Source organism: Tupaia chinensis, unplaced genomic scaffold, assembly GCF_000334495.1.
Source record: "Tupaia chinensis unplaced genomic scaffold, TupChi_1.0 Scaffold000074_1, whole genome shotgun sequence".
Taxonomy (NCBI): domain Eukaryota; kingdom Metazoa; phylum Chordata; class Mammalia; order Scandentia; family Tupaiidae; genus Tupaia; species Tupaia belangeri.
The window spans coordinates 4,621,598-4,645,054 of record NW_006159534.1 but is presented as its reverse complement, the minus strand read 5'-3'; the positions used below and the strand labels follow the sequence as shown (position 1 = coordinate 4,645,054).

Below are 23,457 nucleotides of genomic sequence, written 5' to 3'. Positions count from 1 at the left end.
GTGTATTTTGAAATCTGGTGGTATGATACATCTACTTCTATTTTTTTTACTCAGAACTGTTTTGACTATTCAGGATCTTCTGTAATTTGATATACATTTTATTACTGCTTTTTTTCATTGGGGGACCAGAATATGGCATAATGGTTACGTTGCTGGATTCTCATGTAGTTGACCGTGGTTTGAGTCCTGGACCAGGCAGCTTAAAATTCACACTGAGCACATGTGTGCGTGTGCTCAAAATCCCAAGATAAGAATGGAGGAGAAGGGATTGTGGCATGGCATCCCGTCTGGGGTGCTTGTGTGTGTGTGTGATTTCTCACTTTCTGTCTTTCTATCTCTGTCTCTCTGGCAAATGCACATGCCCTATGACAAAAATCTCTCTAAAAAAGAAAGAGAGAAAAATGTCATTGATATTTTGTTAGGTATTGCACTGAAACTGTAGATTGCTTTTGGTAGTATACACATTTTGACAACATTGATTCTTCCAATTCATGAACAGGGGATTTCTTTCCAATTTTTTTGGTGTCTTCAATGTTTTTCATCAGTGGTTTAAAATTTTGATTATAGAGCTCTTTCACTTTTTGATTAAATGAATCTCTAGATATTTTCTTTTCTTTGTAGCTATTGTAAATGGGATTACTATTATGATTTATTTTTTAGCTATTTCATTATTGATGTATAAAAATACCATTGATCTTGATATGTTGATTTTGTATCTTGCAACTTAATTTGCTAATAAGTTATTAGAGTTTTTTTTTTATCTTTAGGGTTTTCTGTATATAAGATAAATAGAAAACGGGAATAATTTAAACTCCTCCTTATGAATTTGGATGTCCTTTATTTTTTTCTCCTGCCTTCTTGCTCTAGTTAGGATTTTCAGTACTATGTTGAAGAAAAGTAATGAAAGTGGACATCCTTGTCTCGTTTCAGTTCTTAGTAGTAAGGCTTTCTGGTTTTCTCCATTCAGAGTGATACTAGCTGTGGGTTTGTCATGTATGACCTTTATTGTGTTGAGTACATTCCTTATATATCAATTTGTTGAGTGTTTTTATCATAAAGGGATGTTGGATTTGTCAAATGCTTTTTCCTGCATCTATTAAGATAATCATTTGGTTTTGGTCCTTCATTTAATTTATATAGTGTATAACATTTATGAATTTGCATATATTGAAGCATCTTTATATTCCTTTGATGTGCTGTTGGAGTCAATTTGCTAGCATTTTGTAAAAAATGTTTGCATCTATATTAATTAGGGCTATTGGTATGTAGTGTGTGTGTGTGTATGTTTGGTTTTGGTATCAGGGAAATGCTGGCTGCATAGAATAAGTGTAGGGGGAATTCCTTCTACTTCGATATTTTTGGAAATAGTTTGAAGACATTAGTATTAACTCTTATTTAAGGTTTTGTAGAATTCAGCACTGAAATCACCTAGTCTTCATAGTTTTTGCAGATCCCTTGTAGATGAAAGGCTAAGAATCAAGTCCTCAGTGCCTTCCAATAAGCAACAGCAGGGGCTGAGATTAGTCATCCTTTGTAGCTAAAAGGAAGGGATGTAGTTCTGGGATGAAGATGACGGAGGCCTCCAGATAGCGGCAGCCTTCACAGTGATGGAAAAAGTGGGAGATGGGACAATATTAGTGAAAGAGGAGGGCTTCTTTTTGGACTATGCTCAAGACTTGTTTCTGAAGCTTGCAGAGAGGCTGGGATTAGAGAAGCTTAAAGGCACTGGTGTGTAAGAGATGGTGGAGGCACACAGTCTGGATGATATGACATTGGTGACCATCATGGGACCACACACTGCTCTTCATCACTATCTCAGGGCTCAAACTTAGATTTTGCTGAGGTCAGAGCCCAGGCTCTTTCTGCTACTACTCCCCAGCAAGACTGGATATTTTACAGGGATGGGGATATTTCCCACGGCAACGTTCAGTGCACAGTATGCAGCTCCGTGCCACAAAAATGGCCAGGAATGGAACTTTTGGAGCATAAAGGAAGCTTGAAAGCTGAGTTACATGAGGCTCAACATGGTTAAACCACTTGTCTGAAGTCGTGCCAATGAATAGCCAAGACTGCCAGTCCAGTGCCCCTCTGAGGAAAGCCACGCTGGGTCGGGACAATGAGTCCAGTTGAGTGAGCTCACATGAGTAAGAGAGCTTGGACTTTGAACTTATTCAACTTCTGCAAGCCTCCAGTTTCATATTTCACAAGATTGTTAGGGGTTAACTGGAACTGTGCCACAGGTAAGCACAGTGTCTGATACACAGCAGTCACTGACTAAGCGTTGGTTTTCCATTCCTCTTCCCAAGGAAGAGAGGAGATTTATAACACGGGAACAAGAGGGGTGGATGGCGCTGGAAGCTGCAGTCTGGAAAGCTGAGAGGCTGGCAGGTGTGCATAACAAACCTGGCCATCCACCAGTCAGCAGGCAGAGAAAAGCCACCACGTTCCACCAGGGGGTGTCCAAGCACTTCTCAAGGCACGCCCGAGCATGGGCGTGTCCTGCGGTTTCCTCCACTTCCTTGCCTTTCTCACCCCCGTCTTTGCTCCGCCCTCCTGGCTCGAAGGCACAGCCAAGGTAACAGGTTTTCCTGCTGGAACTGGCACTGGAGTAAGGAGCCTGTGTTTAGAAGGTAAGACAGACCGAAGGAGAAGAGCTGGAAAAATTTGAGCAGTGGGTTTTCCAAGAATTGCCGGGCTTTGGGAGCTGGCTGGAGAGGACAGGAACGGGAAACTTGGGGGATGGAGGGAGTGCAAGGAGCCCAAGGCCTGCCCTGGGGCCCTTGGATCTAGCGCCCTTTTCTCCAAGGTCCTGCCACAATCCACATATCACTGATTGGAATCGCCGGCTTAGGCAATCCTGTTCACCTGGAGAAAGTGAAACTGAAAGCAGAGCTTCATTGCAGGGCCTGCGCGCGGGTGGGGGGGGGGGGGGCGGGGGTGTTTTCGCTTTGGGGGTCGGGTCTGTTTTCCGCCTTGAAGTTTTACTCAAGGTATCCTTTGCTTTTCTTTCCGTCTCTGCCCCTTCATTTATCTCAGCTTGCCTCACATCTGGTTGTCACAGGAACTGCTTACATAATTTGGTCAAAAGATTTCATGACCTGGTGATTCCTGCATAACTAATGAGTTCTCTGAGAGTCTAATCAGTTAACCTCTGAGGGTTTCAAAATCTCATGGTGGTGAAGTGCTGAAAAAGGGCTGTTCAGCGAGTGCTGTAGCAGAATTAAATGTTCAGGTAACAGTCTGGGCTCTCTTACGACTGGACTGGAGCTATACTTCTCAGATCTGATGGAGGGCAGTTGGATTAAATTGACACCCCCAGGTTCCCTGTACACGTAGGATCTATTTGAGCATGGGAGGGGGGTGGGAGAATTGAATTCATTAAAGTTTTTTCATAAAGGAATATAATGATGTCCATAGAGCCTAATATTTGCCACACATGTGCTTTAATATATTTTACACACGTGACTGTATTAATTATTGAACCCAAATGAGGAAGCAGAGCACTGAGGTTCAACAATCTAATCTAAGGTTATACATCAGTAAGTCATAGCTTACGATTATACAGTGAGGGGCCAAATATAGATTTTGCTGAGATCAGAGTCCAAGGAATTTCCACTTACAATTTTTTAAAAAAAATTTTTGCTATAGGGCGCATGTGCTCCCTGGAGAGATGGCAGAAAGCGAGAAATCACCACTCAGGATGGTTGGCCAGGCTGCAATCACTTCTCCTCTATTCTCCTCTTGGGATTTTTGGGACACATGCACATGAGCCCAATGTGTTTTAAGCTGCTGGGTCTGGGACTTGAACTGTAGTCAACTACGTGGGAGACCAGCGACATAACCATTATACCATCTGCTGGTCCCATCCACTTATAATTTTTTTAAAGTTTTGTTTTAATGGACAGGTAACAATCGTATGTATCTAAATTGTATTTATGGATAATGTAATATTTCAGGATGTGTATACATGTATTCGAATGATCAAATCAGGCTAATTTGCATACCCATCACTGCAAATATTTATCATTTCTTTGTGGTGAGAGCATTTACAATCCTTCTTTTTAGTGGTTTTTAAATACCCAATTATTATTAACTATAGTCCCCTGGCTTTGCAATAAGACAACAGAATTTGTTATTCCTATTCGATTGAAACCTTTTACCCATTGACCAAATCTCCCCTTCCCCTGTAGACAGCCTCCCTGCCCCCAACAGCCATTCTATTCTCTACCCTCTACTTTTTTGAGTTCAACTTTTTATATATATGTATTTTTTTTCTGTGTTTGTGATAGAGGAAGCATAAGCACACGAGAGTGAAAGCATATGTGAGAGAGAAGAGAGAAAGACAGAGATGAGCACCCCTTACAGAGTCTGCTCATACTGGGCTCCCCTTTCTCCAGTCCTCCAGCCTGACGGATCCCAATCCTGTTCTTGGTGCATTTCAGGCTGACTGGGTTGGGGATCTGAACTGCAGTTGCCATGTGAGATCGGGCTTCTCTTGAGTGGCACGTGACCACTGCACCACAGAGCCAGCCCAAGTTCAGCATTTTTTAAAAAAGAATTATTAATTTAATTTTATTTGTTATTATCATTCATTTTAAAATTTGACTAGAGAGAGACAAAGAAAGGGAAAGTGAGAAAGGTGAGTCACCTGGTCCAGGGCTTGAACCACTGTGGGCCATGTAGGAGTCCAACACCGTAATCACCACACCACCTGCCGGCCCCAAGTTCAGCATTTTAAATTCCACATATAAGTGAGGGCATGCAGTGTGTGTGTCTATTGTTATATGTAATATTGAATTCGTTAATATTTAGTATTGCCTAGTTTATTTCACTTAACATTACGTCCTCAGGCTCATCCATGTAGCCTTGAGGACAGATGTTTTATTTTTTAAAGGGAGAACAGTATTTTGATGTGTACATATTACATTTTAAAAATCTGTTGTTCTGTTGATGGACACTTTGGTTGGTTCTGTATCTTGGCTCTCGTGAATAGGGACTCAAGGAACGTGGGAAATCATGGCATCTGTCTAAGGACTGATTTCAACTCATTTGACTGTATACATGGTGTTCACTAATACTTTCAAAAGAAGCACCTGGTTGGGGAACCAGCAGTTAGCGTAATGGCTATGTCGCTGGACTCCCACATAGTCGACCGTGGTTCGTGTCCCGGACACGGTGACTTCAAAGTCACGCCGGGTGCATGTGTGTGCATGCCCAAGATCCCGAGAGGAGAATGGAGGAAAAGGGATTGCGTCATGACCATCTCCTCTGGGGGGTGATTTCTCGCTTTCTGTCTCTATGTCTCTCTCTGTCTCTCTGGCGAGTGCACGCGCCCTATAGGGAAAACCTCTCCAAAAAAAGAAAAAAAAAGAAGCACATGGTTGTAGAAAAGGGAGATTCCCAGAGTCAGCAAACGCAGTGACCAACTTTCCTCATTATATAAGAAATACAAATGGGCAAAAACATGGAAGACATTTTTTCCTATTAAATGTAAATTTTTTAAAGATTCCAATTATTTCTGGTAAGAATGTATTTATATATTTATAGGACGTTAAAAGAAAGTTGTTAATATAGATTGATACAGTTTGTTGATATAGGATCTGACTAAACACAGTTCTGTCTTTTGACAAGTCAATCAATTATTGGAAATTTGTCATGTGAAATATTAAAAAAAGTTAAAGTGAATTTGCTGCAATGTATTTAGAATTATTTTTAGAAATTTAATTTAAAAAAATGTTATTTAAAACATATTTTTTAAACATTCAGTAAGAAAGAAATGAAATACTGCATGATGGGATATTATGTAACCATTAAAACTGTTTTAAAAGACTTTGTAATAACTTATGAAGTTACTTACAGTGAGACATTAAATAAAAGAAATCAGGATATAAAGTTACATAGTGAGATCCCAACTATTTAAAACCATCTATAGAAATATATTTCAGGGCCAGCCAGCAGCATGATGGTTAAGGTGGCTGGATCCCACATGGCTAACTGCACAGTTCTGATCCTGGATCTGGTGGCTTGAAAAACAGCCAGGAGTGGGACCAACATTTAGTGTAATGGCTATGTTGCTGGACTCCCGTGTAGTCAACTGCGGTTCGAGTCTCAGACCCTGTGACTTAAAACTCATGCCGGGCGCATGTGTGTTCTCCCGAGAGGAGAACGGAGGAGAAGGGATTGTGGCGTGGCCATCCCCTCTGGGCGGTGATTTCTCGCTTTCTGTCTCTCTGTCTCTCGCTGTCTGTCTGAAGAGCACATGTTTCCTATAGCAAAAAAAAAAAAAACCCACAAAAACAAAAACACAAAAAACAAAAAACTCTTCAAAAAAACCAAACCAAAACAAAACAAAAAACCAAACCAGCCAGGAGTGTGTGTGCATGCCCTAAACTCTTAAAGGAGAATGAAGGAGAAAGGACTGTGGCATAAACATCCCCCTTGGGAGGTGCTTTCTCACTCTTTCTATTTTTATCTCTCTTTCTCTGTCTCTCTCCAGTGAGCACACATACCCTATAGTAAATTAAAAAATAATAATATTAACAGTAGCTGTTTCTAACTAATAGTTTTTGTTTGTTTGTTTTTTGGAGAAAGATTTTTGCTATGGAGCATGTGAGCTTGCCAGAAAGACAGAGAGAGACAGAAAACAAGAAATCACCTCCCAGGGAGGACAGCTATGCCACAATCCCTTCTCCTCTATTCTTCTCTTCAGATTTTAGCATGCATGTACACATGCCCGATGTGAGTCTTAAGCTGCTGGATCTGGGATTCGAACTACAGTCAGCTACGTGGGAGTCCAGTGAAATAACCATTATGTCATTTGCTGATACCAATAGTTTTATTTTTTAAAAAATCTGTTTTGGCACATGCGCTCACTGGAGAGAGACAATGAGAAATAGGGAAATTGAGAAAGCACTCCCCTCCATGGGAGTTGGTCATGCCATGAGGGAGAACCCTCATTTCTTCTTTCAGTATTTTGAGTATGCATGACATGTGCCTGGCATGTTTTTCAAGTCACCAAGTCTAGGACTCGAACTGCACAATCGGCTGGGTGGGATCCAGCCACCTTAATCACCATGCCACTGACTGGCCTAATTTTTTAATTCTTAATTTGCATATATTCATATTATTTTATAATTCTAAAGTTCTATAATAAGAAATAAGATGCACTGGGACCAGCAGTTAGCATAATGACTATGTCGCTGGATTCCCATGTAGTTGACCACGGTTTGTTTCCCAGACCTGGTGGCTTGAAACTCACACCGGGCGCATGTGCATGTGCACAAGATCCTGAGAGGAGAATGGAGGAGAAGGGATTGTGGCATGGCCATCCCCCTTTGGGGGTGATTTCTCACTTTCTGTCTCTCTGTCTGTCTGGCAAGCGCATGCACCCTGTGGCAAAAAACCTCTCCAAAATAAATAAATAAAAAGAAATAAGATGCATTTAGAAAAAACTGATTTAAAGTTAAGTTCTCTGGTTCATATATTTTCTCCCTATTATAAAATTATAGAGTACCTCTCTTTGCCTCTAGGTGTGAAATCAGAAGGCGGAGAACATTATTCCTCCTACTACTGCTGGTTCGTAGCCGGATAATTCCAATTTATGCTCCAATTCTCTTATCTCAAGTGCAAAGGAGATAAGGTTTTATTTTCTCAGGAAAAGGCAAAAAAAAAAAAAAAAAAAAAAAAGTGGTAGGCAGTGGCATTTCCTGTCATGGAGCCCAACGGCCAGAGGAACTCTCAGATGGCGCCCACATTCTTCAGCAGTAAGGAGGGTACAGAGAAAGACAAGCATTTGTTGATCGAAGCTGTTCAGAGGAAAGATGTTAAGCTGGTCCAGCAATTGCTGGAAAGAGGGACTGATGTCAACTTCCAGGAAGAGGAAGGGGGCTGGACCCCCCTCCACAATGCTGTCCAGCAAAACAGGGAGGACATTGTGGAGCTGCTTCTGGATCACGGTGCTGACCCTCATCTGAGGAAGAAGAACGGGGCCACCCCCTTCATCATTGCAGGGATTGTGGGAAATGTGCAACTGCTCAGACTCTTCCTTTCGAAAGGAGCAGATGTCAATGAGTGTGATTTTAATGGCTTCACAGCTTTCATGGAAGCTGCTGCGTACAATAAGGTTGACGCCTTAAGATTCCTTCATGAGAGAGGAGCAAAGGTGAATTTGGGTCGAAAACCAAAAATGGACCAAGAGAAGCTCGGGAAGGGAGGTGCTACAGCTCTCATGGATGCTGCTGAGAAAGGCCACATAGTTGTCTTAAAGATTCTTCTTGACGAGATGGGGGCAGATGTCAATGCTCGTGACAACATGGGCCAGAATGCCTTGATCCATGCTCTGCAGAGCTGTAATGACAGGGATGTGGAGAATGTTATTCACCTGCTGCTGGACCACGGGGCTGATGTCAGTGGGAGGGGAGAAAGAGGGAAGACGTCCCTGATCCTAGCAGTGGAAAAGAAGCACTTGGGTTTGGTGCAGATGCTTCTGGAACAAGAGGGCATAGAGATTAATGACAAAGACAGCGAGGGGAAAACAGCTCTGCGGATTGCTGTTGAATATGAACTGAAGGACATTGTCCAGTTGCTGTGCGAGAGCGGGGCCAGCGTGGATTGTGGGGACCTTGTGATGATCGCAAGGCGGAAATACAACAGTTGCCTTGAGGACATTCTTCTCACGCACGGAGCCAAAGGACATTCTAACCCTATTGCAGAAGACTGGACACCTCAGAGTTCATGTTGGGGGGCAGCTCTGAAAAAACTCCATAAAGCACACTGCCCTGTGATCGGCAAACTCAGGATCTTTATTAATGAAGAATATAAAATTGCTGACACTTCTGAAGGCGGCATCTACTTAGGGTTCTATGAGGAGAAAGAGGTGGCTGTGAAGCGATTTCGTGAAAACAGTGTGTGTGCACAGCAGGAGATCTCCTGCCTGCAAAGCAGCCGAGAGAACAGCCACTTGGTGACACTCTATGGGACGGAGAGCCACAAGGGCTGTGTCTATGTGTGCCTCACCCTCTGTGAGCAGACGCTAAGAGAGCATTTGGATATGCACGGAGGGGAAGCTGTGGAATGTGGAGAAGATAAGTTTACCCGAGATATCCTATTATCTATATTTAGGGCTGTTCAAGAACTACACCTGTCATGTGGGTACACTCACCAGGATCTGCAGCCACAGAACATCTTAATATGTGAGTCCGCACTATCCAGTCCTTCCTTAGAAATAGTGGGATCTTTGTTTACAAAAGAAAAAGGTTTTCGTTGCAGAGAGAAAAGGCCTAGAGTAACTGTGGGTGATTCAGTTCTAGAATTCCTATAACACATTCATAATGACAGCGCTACTCATTGTAACTGGGTTTTCTTATCCCACATAGAAGTTGGTTGATGCCAACAGAATGCCAGGCTTACCTTATATTGCCCTTGGCAAAGTAAAATCAGAAAGGTATGTCTTGGATGGAACCAGCTCTAGGAATTTGAATTCCTAGTTTAGTGTGCAAGTCAGTGAATCCTGAAGGTGAGCTCTTTCAGACAAGGCAGTAGTTGCTGTGAAACTTCACGGCAAAACCAAGGTCAAAATTGAGGATGTCAGGATAAGATGCGACACACTGAAGATGCATACTCCAAGGCTTATCAAATCAGCACCCACTGGCCCAAGGCAAAAACAAGGAAAACATTAAAATTAAACACATAAGTAAGCAGAGCTGGATGTCAAGTCCCAGAGGCAATGTGGTGCAGTAGAAAGAGGCTTCAGCCACATTTAAGGTAGCTTAAAGCCTAGTCCTGCCATTTTATAGTTTTGTAATTTTTTTTTTGAGAGAGGTTTTTGCTATAGGGCACATGCATTTGCCAGAAAGACAGAGAGTCACAGAGAGACAGAAAGCGAGAAATCACCCCCCAGGGGGGGATGGCCATGCCACAATCCCTTCTCCTCCATTCTCCTCTTGGGATCTTGTGTACGCATGCACACGCACCCAGCATGAGTTTAAGCCACCGGGTCTGGGACTCAAACCACGGTCGACAATATGGGAGTCCAGTGACATAGCTATTATGCTAACTACTGGTCAGTAGTTTTGTAATTTCAACCAAGTCACTTGATTATGTGAGTCTTGGTTTCCACCTTTCAGACTGGAATGCTACCTTTGTAAGTTTGTTGTGAGATGTAAGTGCAATGCGATAAGTAGACAAGTCACCAGGGACATTGTAGATGCTCAGCAAAGGGCAGGCACTTGTCTAGAATTTGACATGGAGGTAACACCTATAGATTAGTAACACCCCAAGCTACAGACAGCGCCGAGATTTAAAGGAACAAGGCAAAAAGAGGGTTCAGGTGTTGAGAGGCGGAGAGCAGTATTTAAGGTTTGGAAGGGAGAGGTAGTTACACAGAAGAATGCAACTGAGACCTGCCCTTTAGTTTGGGGATTGTACAGGTGACAGTCCTGGTGTCACAGCAGCTTTGCTGGGGAGATGGCCAAGGGCCAGCAGTCATGCAGCTCTGTAAGGTGGAACTGAAGTTTCAACCTCACCCAAAGGTGAGACCCTTCCGGGTATAACAGTTAATCTTGATTTGAAAGGGTCATATAACATGAACTAAAGAAAAATGGCTAGCACACTGCCTTTTTTTTTTTTTTACATTTTAGTGTTTTGCCATACTCTGTTTTTCTCTGGGAATTTTGGGCGGACACACACACACACACACACACACTCAGGCGTGGTTTTCAAAGCATTAGTCTGGGACTCGGACTGTGGTCGGCCATGTGAGAGGTACATCATTTTAACCACTATGCCACTTCCTGGCCACACAGTGCTGCTGCTTTGGAGTTACTTAGTACCGTAACTTCCATCTCAAAGCTTGAATGGAGAACTCCTTATACATCTGTCTCAATATGTTGATCCTAACACACACTCTAGTAGACTCTATTATTGACTCTTAATGCAGTGAATAGCAGACTCTTTTCATTGCATTAAACCTTTAAAATATAGGAAAATAAAGTTTTAAGTAAATTCATACCCAAGATAAAAAGAAAACCAATTTTATTACTATTTTATTTTCCTGTTTTTACACTATTTCCTTGTATATAACTTTTTAAAAAGAATTATTTTACTTGCTGTTATTGTTATTCTTTAATCTGATCAGAGAGAGGCACAGAGAGATAGAGATAGTTTGAGAGCAAGCTGCCAGTTCTGGGACTTGAACTGTGGTCAGCCATGTGAGAGTCCAGTGCTCCAGTCACCATGCCACCTGACAGCCCCCTTTCATACAACTTTTATGATAAATTTTAAGTTTTACTTTTAATTGCAGTAAAATGCACATCAAATTTTTAAGAATTTTAACTTTTTTCTTAATCTTTGTTTTTAATTAAAACATAATAATTGTGCATATTTATGGGGTACAATGTCACTTTTTTCTTCCTTTGTTTTATTTTCTCCTTCTTATTTTTTTTTTTTTTACATTTAATAACTACATCTTTTTTTTTTTTTTTGGAGAGGTTTTTGCTTTAGGGTGCATGCGCTCGCCAGAAAGACAGAGAGCGATAGGGAGACAGAAAGTGAGAAATCATCCCCCCGGGGGATGGCCATGCTGCAATCCCTTCTCCTCCATTCTCCTCTCGGGATCTTGGGTACGCACGCACATGCACCTGGCATGAGTTTAAGCCACTGGGTCCGGGACTTGAACCGTGGTCAACTACATGGGAGTCCAGCTACATAGCCATTACACTAACTGCTGGTCCCAATAACTATACCTTTATAGCGTGCAAGACAAATTTTCCCAGCATGAATATACTTTATTTTGGCCCAAAGATATTACCATTGACATCATCGACGGATAATTTTCTATTTTTTGTGTCTGTTAAGGGTTTTGCTCCCCCCCCCCCCCCAGCTTTCCTCCCTCACACTCTCCATAAAATAACTTTTATAGGACAAAAATCTTGGAAGAATCATAGACTAAACATGAATAAGATGGGTTTGAAAAAGGATACAGGGGCAACGTAAAAAGTCACAGATGAATATTACTCATAAAAGTAGGATCCATGCAAAGGAGAGCCACTCAAGAGTAATTCAACACTAACCCCAAAATCTCAGAAAATTATTTTTTTGATATTGATAAACTGATTTTAAAGCTTATGCTAAAGGCAAGAGGCCCAGAATAGCCAAGTCAATATTGAAGAGGAACAAAGTTGTAGGACTGACACTACCCAACTTGGACATATACAAAGCTACAGTAATCAAGACAGTGCAGTGATGGGGAAAAAAATAAACAGATCAATGGAATAGAATAGACCTACATAAATTTAGTCAACTGAGCTTTGATAAAGTACAAAAGCAATACAATACTTTTCAACAAATGTATTACAACTGTATATCCACGTGCAAAAAAAGAATGGTATCTAGACACAGACCCTTCAGAAAAATGAACTCAATATGGATCACAAATATAAAATGCAAAACTATATACCTTATAGTAGATAGCATAAGAAAAATCTAGATGATCTTAGGTTTGGTGATGACTTTTTAGATGAAGATCCAATGACATGATCTATGAAAGAAATAGTTGATAAGTTGAACTTCACTGAAATTAAAACTTATGCTCTGTGAAAGAAATTGTCAAGAATAACCAGGCAAGTCACAGACTGGGATAAATATTTGCAAAAGACTGAAAAGGATTATTATCTGAAATATACGAAGAACTTAAAAACTCAACAATAAAGACACAAATAATCTAATTGAAAAAAATAAGCCAAAGGGCCAGCTATGATGCCATGGTAGGGGCATTCCACTTCATCATGCTGGACCCATATGAAAAATCAGAGTTCACTTCCTAGACCTCTGTGCACATGCACATGCCCATGGTCACCGCTGTGTGGGAAGACTGGAAGGAAAATCAAGGTATGAGACTCGTTGAGGGTGCCTTGTCTCTCTCTCCCTCTCCCTCTCTCTAAATAAATAAACTACTTAAAAAAATACAATAGGTCAAAGACCTAAACAGACACCTCACTAAGTAAAATATAAAGATGACAAATAAGCATATGAAAATATCCTCCACATCTTTTGTCTTCGGGAAATTGTAAAAACAACAATGAGATAATACTGTGCACCCTGAAATTCAGAACACTGAAACCACCAAAGGCGGGTGAGAATGTGGAGTAGCAGGTACTCTAATTCACTGCTAGTGGAAATGCAGAATGGTTACAACTACTTTGGAAGACAATTTGGCAGTTTTGACAAAAGCAAACATCCTATATGATACAATCCAGCAGTTGTGCTTCTTGGCGTCTACCCAAAGGAGCTGAAAATTTGCATTCATACAAACACTTGCACATCGATATTTATAGAGACTTTATTTATAATTGCCAAAACCTGGAAGCAACCAAGATATCCTTCAGTTGGTGAAAGCACAAATAAACTGTACATCCAGACAATGGATTCTTTAGTGCTAAAAGAAAATGACCTAAGAAGCCTTGAAATTCATCGAGGAATCTTAAAGGCATATTACTAAGTGAAAGAAGCCATCTGAAAAGGCAACCTACTGATTCCAATCTTGTGACTTTATAAAAAAGACCAGACTATGGAGACAGCAAAAATGCCAGTGGTTTCTAGCAGTTAAGAGAGAGGAGTGATGAACAGGGAGAAGAGGGAAGATTTTTTTAAAGACAATGTAACTTTTCTGTATGATACCATGATAGTAGGTAGATTTCATTGCTGTATAGGTTTGCTCAGATCCATAGAAGCTGTTCCTCTTTTCTTGAAACACCAAGAGTGAGCCCTAATGTACAGTTTGGACTTTGGGTGAAAGTGATGTATTTGGGTGATAGTGATGTATCAGTGTAGATTCTTCAATCAAAACAAGTGTTCTACTGTGCTGGGGAATTAATAATGGAGGAAGTTACGCATGAGAGGGTGGAAGTATATTTGGAAGTCTCTGTACCTTCCACCTAATTTTGCTATGAACCTCAAACTGCTTTAGAACATAATGTATATTTAAAAAGAAAACAAAGCAAAAGAATCCAAACCTCAAGAATGGATTGAAGATTAAATCAGTGAACTAGAAGTTAACCTGCAACAAACAGAAAAACATATGGGGATGAAAAGTGTTTTAAAAAATAATTTACAGTTGTGAAATCTAGATTCATAGGCATTCCAGAAGGAGAGAATGAGGATGAAGTAATGTGTGAAAAAACTAGCTAAGAATTGCCCAGAACTAAACGCAGATGTTAGTTCTTGATAGTTCTCACATTTAAAAGACTCACAAGAACCTACAAGAATAAATAAGGGGAAACAAAACACTACATCACAACATAAAGAAACTTCAAAACACTAAGGAAAAAGAAAAACTCCAAAGCTACTGAAGGGGAAAGAAATTACCTACATAGGGGCCAGCAGACGGTGTAACGGTTACATTACAGGAGTCCTACGTGGCCAACCACAGTTCAAGTCTTGGACCCAGTGGCTTGAAAATCACACTGGGAGTGTGTGCGTGCCCAAGATCCCAGGAAGAGTGGAGGAGAAGGGATGTGGTGTGGCCATCCCTCCTGGGAGGGGGAGGTGATTTCTCACTTTCCCTCTCACTTTCTCTGCCTCTGTCTCTCCCTGGTGAGCACATGTGCCCTCTAGCAAAATCTTCCAAAAGAACAAAACAAAACAAAAAAGAAATGACCTACATAGAAACCAGAATGAAATTGGCAAAGACTTCTTTCATCAGCATCCTGGAAGGAAGAAGAACTGAAGAGAAAGAATTTAGTTAACATCTAAATTATTGTTCACATGTAATTCAAAATTAATACATATTTTAAGTGTTGAAGGGTTCAGAAAACTTTCCACCCAGTGACATTATATGAAAGAACTGTCAGAGGGCTGGTCCCATGGCTTAGAGGTTAAGAGAGTTGGATCCTGGGGCTGGTAGGTGGCATGATGGTTGAGATGGCTGGACTCCCACATGGCTGACCATGGTTTGAGTCCTGGACCTGGTGGTTTGCTTTCTCATTTTTCCTTCTCTCTATGGTCAACTTTAAAAAAAGTAAAATGAAATAATAACAATGAATAAAATTAAAGTAAATAGTAAAAAAAAAAAGAGAGAGAGATTCTACATGGCCAATTATGCAGTTCAAGTCCTGGACCTGGTAGTTTGAAAAACATGCCAGATGTATGTGTGTGCCCAAAATCTCAATAGGACAGGGAAACAGATAAGGAATTGTGGCATGACCATAGCTCATTGGTGGGAAGTGGGGAGGTTTCTCCCTCTCCTTCTCTTACTGACTGTCTCTCTCTTTGGTGAGTGTACACATGCTGCAGCCAATAACAGTAACAACAGGAAGTTGGAAAATGTGCATAAGAAAAGTCAGAGAAAGAGTTTGGGAAAAATCAGTGACTTATAAAAAGCAAGGTTGAACAAAGAAATTATTATTATTTTTCCCCAAGGCCTATTGCACCCAAGAAAAGAGAGGCCAAACCAAGGTTCTTAGGGGATCTAAGAAATTAATATTTTTTGGAGTTACCTAAACATAGGTTGCTTTTTAAAAATAAGAATTAAAAAAAAAAGAATCCTAGATAATATCACTAGTGGGAGTGAGGGATGGGGTGGTGTTGAAGAGGAGAATGAAAGAAAGGAAGCCTGAGGTTTCAACTCATTGCCAAGAGGGTGGAGGGCATATTTTATCTTAATTGTCAATCGTGTGTGATTAACAGAATTAAACCTATTTAAAAAAGCTTTTTTTTTTTTTAACCACTTTAACAATGTCTGTTGAATATAATAGAAAAATGTTAGGGTCTATAAAAACATCAAATGTTAGAAGAAAAATGAAGTATTCCATTTAGGCACTTTCAAATTCAAGTAGCAGAAAACTCAAAGTGGCTTCAGCAATTAAGGAACTGATTGGCTCAAACAATGGGAAACCATCTCTGATTTCTGGTCTGCATCCTACCTGCCTCTTCAGACTCACTGCCGTCTGCTTTCTGACGTCATTCCTACTCTCTAGGCACTTGGACCTTCTTCTTCTTTTTTTTTTTTTTTTGAGAGGTTTTTGCTATAGGGTGTGTGCGCTCATCAGACAGACAGACAGAGGCAGAGAGACAGAAAGTGAGAAATCCCTCCCCCAGCGGGATAGCCACGCCGCAATCCCTTCTCCTCCATTCTCCTCTCGGGATCTTGGGGACTTAAGCACACACGCCTGGCATGAGTTTAAGCCAAAGGGTCTGGGACTCAAACCATGGTCGACTACATGGGAGTCCAGTGACATAGCCATTACGCTAACTGCTGGTCCCTTGGACCTTCTTTTTGATACATTAGAGTTTACCAGGTTCTTTTTGGCCTCAAGAATTTTTATCTGGAATGCTGTCTTCCCTCTCTTCCATTTGCCTACCCAAATTCTATTTACCTTTTCAATTTAATTGTGTCTTACTTAAGGGAGACTCCCTTACTTACCTGCCTCACACTCATTAGCCATGTAGTTTTCCTGAAATATACTTTCAGAGCATTATTCACCTTTTGATAGCATTTCTAAAATTGCAATTAATTTATAGTTGTGTGTGTGTGTGCAATTAATCAATTAATTTTACAAATTATCTCCTTGCCCCAAGTCCCTGGTCTAAACTTTGGATTATATTTTCTTTTTCTTCTTATTCTTTCCTCCTTCCTTTCTATTTATTTTTTCTTTCTCTCTTCTTTCCTTATTCCTTTCTTTCTCTTTTTTCATGATAGAGCTTGTCTGTACTCCCATGAGAGTGACAGAGAGAGGAGTGACCTCCCCAGGGTCTGGTTCTGCTGTGATCCCCTTCCTGCAGTCCTCCAGCCCTTCAGATCCTGGGCACTCATGTGTGTGCCCAGAATGTTTCAGGCTGATTGAGCAGGAGATTTGAACCATCATCCAGGGGGATCTGGCATCTCTTGAGCAGTGCATTACCACTGTATCACATAGCTGTTCTTTATTTATTTCATGAGAAAGAGTATAGAGAGGGAGACATCTCTAACAGGGTCTTCCTGTTATCCACCCCGTCAGTCAGCGAGGATCACAGGTGCACATGTGCCTGGTGGGTCCAGGGAAACCTAGGAATGTGAACCTGGGACCTTCATGTGGCCTCAGCAATGTGAAGCTTTTCTACTGCAACACCATGGCTGGTTTGTGTTCTCCTTTTCCACCCTTGTCTTACTCCTCAGTAAAACATCCTGAATAATTTAAATAATTATGTAGCAAGATATACACTCCATCTTATCTGAAGAAGGTAATAATAAAACAGTATTGCTATTTACTCCTCAAAATGCTCTCATGTGTGCTGTTTGATTGGATCTGTTAGGTAACTGCCAGGAGTAGGCCTCACATTTTATAGTTTCTAGGCCAGGAGGTAGGAAAGGATGAGGATCCTAACAAAATGCACAAGATTTTGTTAGACTCTGGGTTTTCACACAGCTTTGATTTTTAAGGTCAGAATCAAAGGGGTTCTAGAAGCACACAGTTACACTAGCTGTGTTCTCGTATGGGGTTACTCAGGGCAGTCTGCCTTGGACTCCTTCAAGCCTCATCTTGACCTCTTACACCCATCCATCCCTTCTCTGAGGACTCAGGAACTTCCTCCAAGAGAGAAAGACAAGGAGACAAAGAAGCAGTGACTCGTTACAGACATTGATCTGTGACACTGGGCTGTGGATGGTTGGCTTGATTTGATGGAATACCAAGATGATCTTGGACAAAAGCCTGTTGGTTAGTTTTTTTTTGTTTGTTTGTTTGTTTTTTGTTTTTTTTGTTTTTTTTTTTTTTTGAGAGGTCTTTGCTATAGGGCACGTGCACTTGCAAGCAAAACAGAAAGAGAGGTAGAAAGTGAGAAATCACCCACCCAGTGGGGATGGCCACGCCACAATCCCTTCTCCTCCACTCTCCTCTGGGGGTCTTGGGCACACACGCACATGAGCCCAGCATGAGTTTAGGCCACCGGGGCAGGGATTCAAACCATGGTTGGCTACATGGGAGTTCAGCGACATAGCCATTACACTAACTGCTGGTCCCAGTTAGTTGTTCTTTAGCCATAGGTTGCAACCTTAACTCCTGCCAGCAGCTCCTTTACAAATCTGTGCTGTTTGCCCTAGAAATGGCATGAATGGAGAGCTGGTTAATCATCCTCATCTTTTCCTACCTCCTACCTGGAAAATATACAATGTGGCAGTTATCTAATAGAGCCAGTGAAACAGCACAGATGACAGTGTTTTGAGGAGTAAATAGCAATACTGTTATAAGTTGTATTATTATCTTCTTCAGAGAAGATGGATTGTATATCATGGTACATATTTATTTAAATCAATTGATTCTCACATCATAGAGCATGCATATTTTCAATGCACCTCTGCAATTTATCCCTTAGATTCTAAGAATGCTGTTCGCCTGGCAGACTTCGATAAAAGTATCAAGTGGGCTGGAGATCCACAAGAAATCAGGAAGGATCTAGAGGTAATTTCTATAGTCTGACTTCTTTTTCTTTCTGCTTTCTTATTTGTTCATAATCTTACTTCCTATGGCCAATTAGTGTATATTTCTATTTCAACCAGGAAGGAAAGACCTTTCCAGGTTTTCCTCCAGTTTTGGTCACTGTAGTCCCTCCCCTGCAGACATGTCATTTGGGCCTCTCCCATGTCATAGCTTTTAACATGAAGAGAAGATGCAATAGCCTGGGTTGGTGAGGAATTGGCTGCCATTGTGGCCTCTTTCTGCATCTCTTCAGATCTCTCTCTTCCTCCACTAGCTGAATAAATAAATAAATTAAGCATACTGCCTCCTCCTCTTCAAGTATATTTCAAAAATTCCTCCAGAAAGTGTTTTCTGCCCAAGGTCAAAATTTATTAAATTTTTTACCTACTGTATTGGGATTTGTGTGCCAAGCTCTGAAGAGGGTAGATACTAAGGCTCTCTGAAAACTCTCAGGTGGAATGGGATCAATCCCTAGCTAGAAAGATACTGTAGTTGGTTAAAAGTTAAGACTCTGAAATAGCATTTGCTCCTGAGAAGACGTGAAGACTTACTAACTCTGAGACTTCCTGGGTTATTTTGACTGTGTCAGGGCATTCTGTCCTGGAGAATTTTGTCAGGATGTTGAACTTTACACCTATTGCTCAAGAGCTTCCCATCTGTGTGTTCGACCTCTTGGTTCAGTGACTCCAGATTTCAGCTCCTTCCCTGACTAACATCCAGTGCAGAGAATTCCTGTGATGACCTCCTTCTCTGCCTTTCTTTGCAGATATTGTTGTCTTCTAGCCTGCTAATACTGTACAATGAAAGTATAATGAATCTAAAGGTTAGGGAGCAGTTGTTCCAGGCACCATTTTAGTTCCAACTGGTTTAGACTCAGTTGGTAGCCACTTCTTGTTTGACAGATTTTAGATGTTTGATATGTCCTTCATCTCAGTTTCTTTTGGTCTTACCATGGCATAACTCCTGGGACCTCACTGTGTCCCCTGTTTCTCCATCTGGACTGGCTCTTTTGTCTGCTGCCTAATATATCCTTGGACCCAAAGTCCCAATTTCCAACAAGAGTCTGGATATTCCTTTTGTTTAAAGAATTCTTTCTTTCTCCAACTTTTCTGTATTCTATCCATATGTTTGAGGCTCAGCTCAAATCCTCTTCTTCCAAGCAGTATGCCCTGGTAACTGACCCAGGATGATCTTTTGCTCTTAATAAACCTGAGTCGTTTAGACATAGAGAGTCTTGAAGAGTTTTCTGTGTGCAAATCTTTAGCTTTCTTCCTAACAAGCTTGCAGACCCCTTGACATTCCCCTCATCTTTCATTTGCTTATAGCCTGTATCGCACCTTCTATGATACACCATTTTAAGTGTCAACTTGATTGGATTAAGGAATGCCAACACAATTAGTAAAACATTACTTTTGGATGTGTCTGTGAGAGGGTTTCCAGAGAACAGTGTCATTGAGTTGGTAAACTGACTGGGTGGGTGGACAACACCCAATCTACTGGAGGTTGGGATAGAACAAACAGGTAGTAAAAGGCAATTTCCTTTTTCTTTCTCTCAGAGCTGAGCACTCTTCTTTCCCTGGCCTTGGTCATCAGTATTCCAAGTATCTGGCCTTTGGACTCTAGGACTTACATCAGGGCACCCCACCCCACCCCCACACACATACCAGTGCATTTCTCTCACCCCCTGCCCAGGTTCTCAGGTCTCAGGTCTTCAACCATGAACTGACAGTTATACCATTGGTGACCTAATTCTGAGACTTTTGGATTTGAATTGAGCCACACTATTGGTATGTTTGAGTTTCTGGCCTGCAGACAACCTGCTGAAGGACTTTTCATCCTCCAAAATAGCCTGAAGCAATTCTTATACTAAATCCTCTTCATATATCTATATCCTTATCCTACTGGTTCTGTTTCTCTAGGGAACTCTGATTAATGAAGATTTTGGTGCCAGGAATGGTCTTACAGGAACAGAACTTTAAAAATAAGTTTTCTGGGACCAGCAGTTGGTGCAATGGTTATGTCACTGGACTCCCATGTAGTCAACCAACTGTGGTTCGAGTCCCAGACCTGGTGGCTTACACTCATGCCAGGCAAATGTGCATGTGTGCCTAAGATCCCAAGAAGAGAATGGAGGAGAAGGGATTGTGGTGTGGCCATCCCCCCTGGAGGGTGATTTCTGGCTTTCTATCTCTCTGTCTCTCTCTGTCTTTCTGGCGAGCACACATGCCCTATAGCAAGAATCTCTCAAAAAAAAAGAAGTTTTCTAATTGGTTTTGGGGGATTTCTGGAATTCATTCTTTAATTTGATTAGACCTAAAAATGTAAAGGGCACTGATAGTCTATGGTGTGAACTGTTTATAGAGATAAGAAAAATATCTGCATTTTGAGGGTGGGTGGGTTCAACAATAGCCATTCACTTCTCATCATTATGGAGATTGGAATATCAGGTACTGGCACAGTTGGATTCTTGGTGAGGGCCCTCTTCCAGGCTCTTACAGTTACCTTCTTGCTGTGCCCTCACATGGCTTTTTCTTAGTGTGTGTGTGTGGAGAGAGTCAAAATATCTACATACTCTTACTAAACCACTTGTAGAGGTAAGGAACTTAGTAACTCTGTTTATGATATCTTTGAATGTTCATGGAGAACCAAGGAATATAATGTCATTGGTTGGTTGCTTCTAATGTTGCTGGACAAAGTGATTAAAAAAAAGGGGATGAACTCAGGAATTCAAGTTTCTCTTGGAATTTTGTGCATGCACACATAAAACATACACTCACACTCACACCCACACACCCAGCATGATTTCCAAGCTGCCAGATCTGGGATTCGAACCATGGTTGACTATTTGGGAATCCAGTGCCTTAACCACCACTCCACCTGCTGGTCCCAAACTCTAATGTTTTAAAAAGTAAAACAGATAGGAAATATACTCAGTTCTTACCTGATTTGTATAATCAGGAAACTTTATGGTCAAGTGAACAAAAGTTTAACTCAAATGATGAAAACAGAGAATTACTGCCCCTCAATCAGTTCTCGGATTTGATTTATAGATCCAAAACCCCTTGAATGAAGGGGAGGCCAGGTACGCTCAAGGAAGGATCCTGATATACTACTGGAAATTTATACTGTAACTATATATGTTATCCCTTCCCAGAGGCACTTTTGACTTTTTACTAGGGTAACTGCACATCAAGAAAAGGGAAATAATCAGAATTTCGGGGGGACTACTAGACACTGGTTCTGAACTGATGTTGGTTCCAAGAGGTCTAAAATGTTACTGTGGCCCTCTGGTTAGTGTAGGAGCTTATGGAAATTGGTGATCAATGGAGTTTTAGCTTGGGTCTGATTCAGTGGGTCTGGTGGATTCCTGAAACCATCCTGTGGTCATTTCCCCAGGTCTAGAATGCATAATTGGAAAAGACAATACTTGACATCTGGAAAAACCTCCATTTTGATTCCCTTATCTGTGGAATGAGAGACATTATGATGGGAAGGGCCAAATGAAAGTTATAAGAGCTGCCTCTACCTAGAAAAATAGTAAATAAATAAAAAAAAAATAGCATGTCCCTGGAGCAATTGTAGAGATTTTTGCTACCATCAAGAACTTGAAAAAATGCAAAAGTGGTGATTTCTATCACACTCCCATTCAACTTTTCTATTTGTCCTGTGCAGAAGACAGATGGATCCTGAGGAATGACAGTGGATCACTATAAGCTTAACCAAGTGGTAATTCTAATTGCAGCTGCTTTACCAGATGTATTTTCCTTGCTTGAGCAAATTAGCATATCTCCTGGTACCTGGTATATAGATCTTCATCAGGTAAATGTCTTTTTCTCCATACCTGCCCATAAGGTCCATCATAAAAAACTTACTTTCAGCTGGCAAGGTCAGCAATATACCTTTACTGTTCTAACTCGGGGGTACATCAACTCTCCATCCCAATGTCATAATTTAGTTTGCAGAGATCTTGGTAGCCTTTCCCTCCTACAAAATATCACACTGGACCATTGATTGCATTGATGACATCTTGCTGATTAGACCTAGTACGTATGAAGTATCACATACTCTGCACCATGGGATTTGGACCATTTCTCCATGTAACTTACTTATTATGCCTTCAGGACCTATTATTAGGAAGTGGGTAATAAATTCAACTAAAATTCAGGGTCCTTCTACTTCAGTGACATTTCTAGAGTTTCAGTGGTATGGGGCACGTGAAGATATTTCTTCTAAGGTAAAGGATATATTGTTGCATCTGGCCCTTCCTACAAACAAGAAAGAAGGACAGTGTCTATGGGCCTAGTGAGCCTATTTGGATTTTAGAGACAGCACATTCCATATTTGGATGTATTACTCTGGCCTATCTACCAAGCGACCCAAAGAGCTGCTAGTTTTGACTGGCGTTCAGAACAGGAGAAAGCTGAACAGCGGGTCCAGATTGCTGTGTAAATTGCTTTGCCACTTGGGCCATATTATATAGCAGATCCAGTTGTATTTGAGGTATTAGCAGCAGAGATGTTCTTAAGAGCCTTTACCAGGCCTCTCTAGGTGAATTGCACCAGAGGTTCTTATCTTAGAATTTGGAGCAAGATCCTGACATCATCCACAGACAACTACCCTCCTTTTGAGAAACCTCTCTCTCTCTTATAACTTAATATATTTTATTTTATTTATATTTCTTTTTAAAAAATTTTTTATTATCATCATAATCTTCTTTATATTACATTGGATTACATATAACTTTACAGTGTATTACATTGCTTTTTCACAAGGGAATGCCATGCAAGTCAGTCAGTACAAAGACATTAATCTCCCCGCTTCAACATTCGATATCTTTTCTATGTTTTCCCCAATCATTATTATTATTATTATAATTATTTTTTAAAACAGTCAATCGCTACTTCTCATTTTGCTTGTAAAAATACTTTGCCCATCATGAAATACTTCTCAGACCAATCCAGTTGAGAATACTATACATGTCATCATCAACAGTTAATAAGCCATATCT

At 40.9% G+C, this 23,457-nt stretch overlaps 1 protein-coding gene across 2 annotated transcripts in view; it reads left to right on the top strand.

Annotated features, from left to right (window-relative positions):
- Positions 1-2,528: 2,528 nt before the first annotated feature.
- RNASEL (ribonuclease L) overlaps positions 2,529-23,457 on the top strand; it is a 34,835-nt gene continuing 13,906 nt past the window's right edge. For both annotated transcript variants that reach the window (XR_003547730.1, XM_006142330.3), the window contains exons 1-3: positions 2,529-2,630; positions 7,530-9,191; positions 18,346-18,431. Coding sequence is in view for 1 of the 2 variants with exons in the window: in XM_006142330.3 (XP_006142392.1) it covers positions 7,712-9,191; positions 18,346-18,431 (1,566 nt within the window). In the remaining variant the exon portion in view is untranslated. The remainder of the gene's footprint in view (positions 2,631-7,529; positions 9,192-18,345; positions 18,432-23,457) is intronic.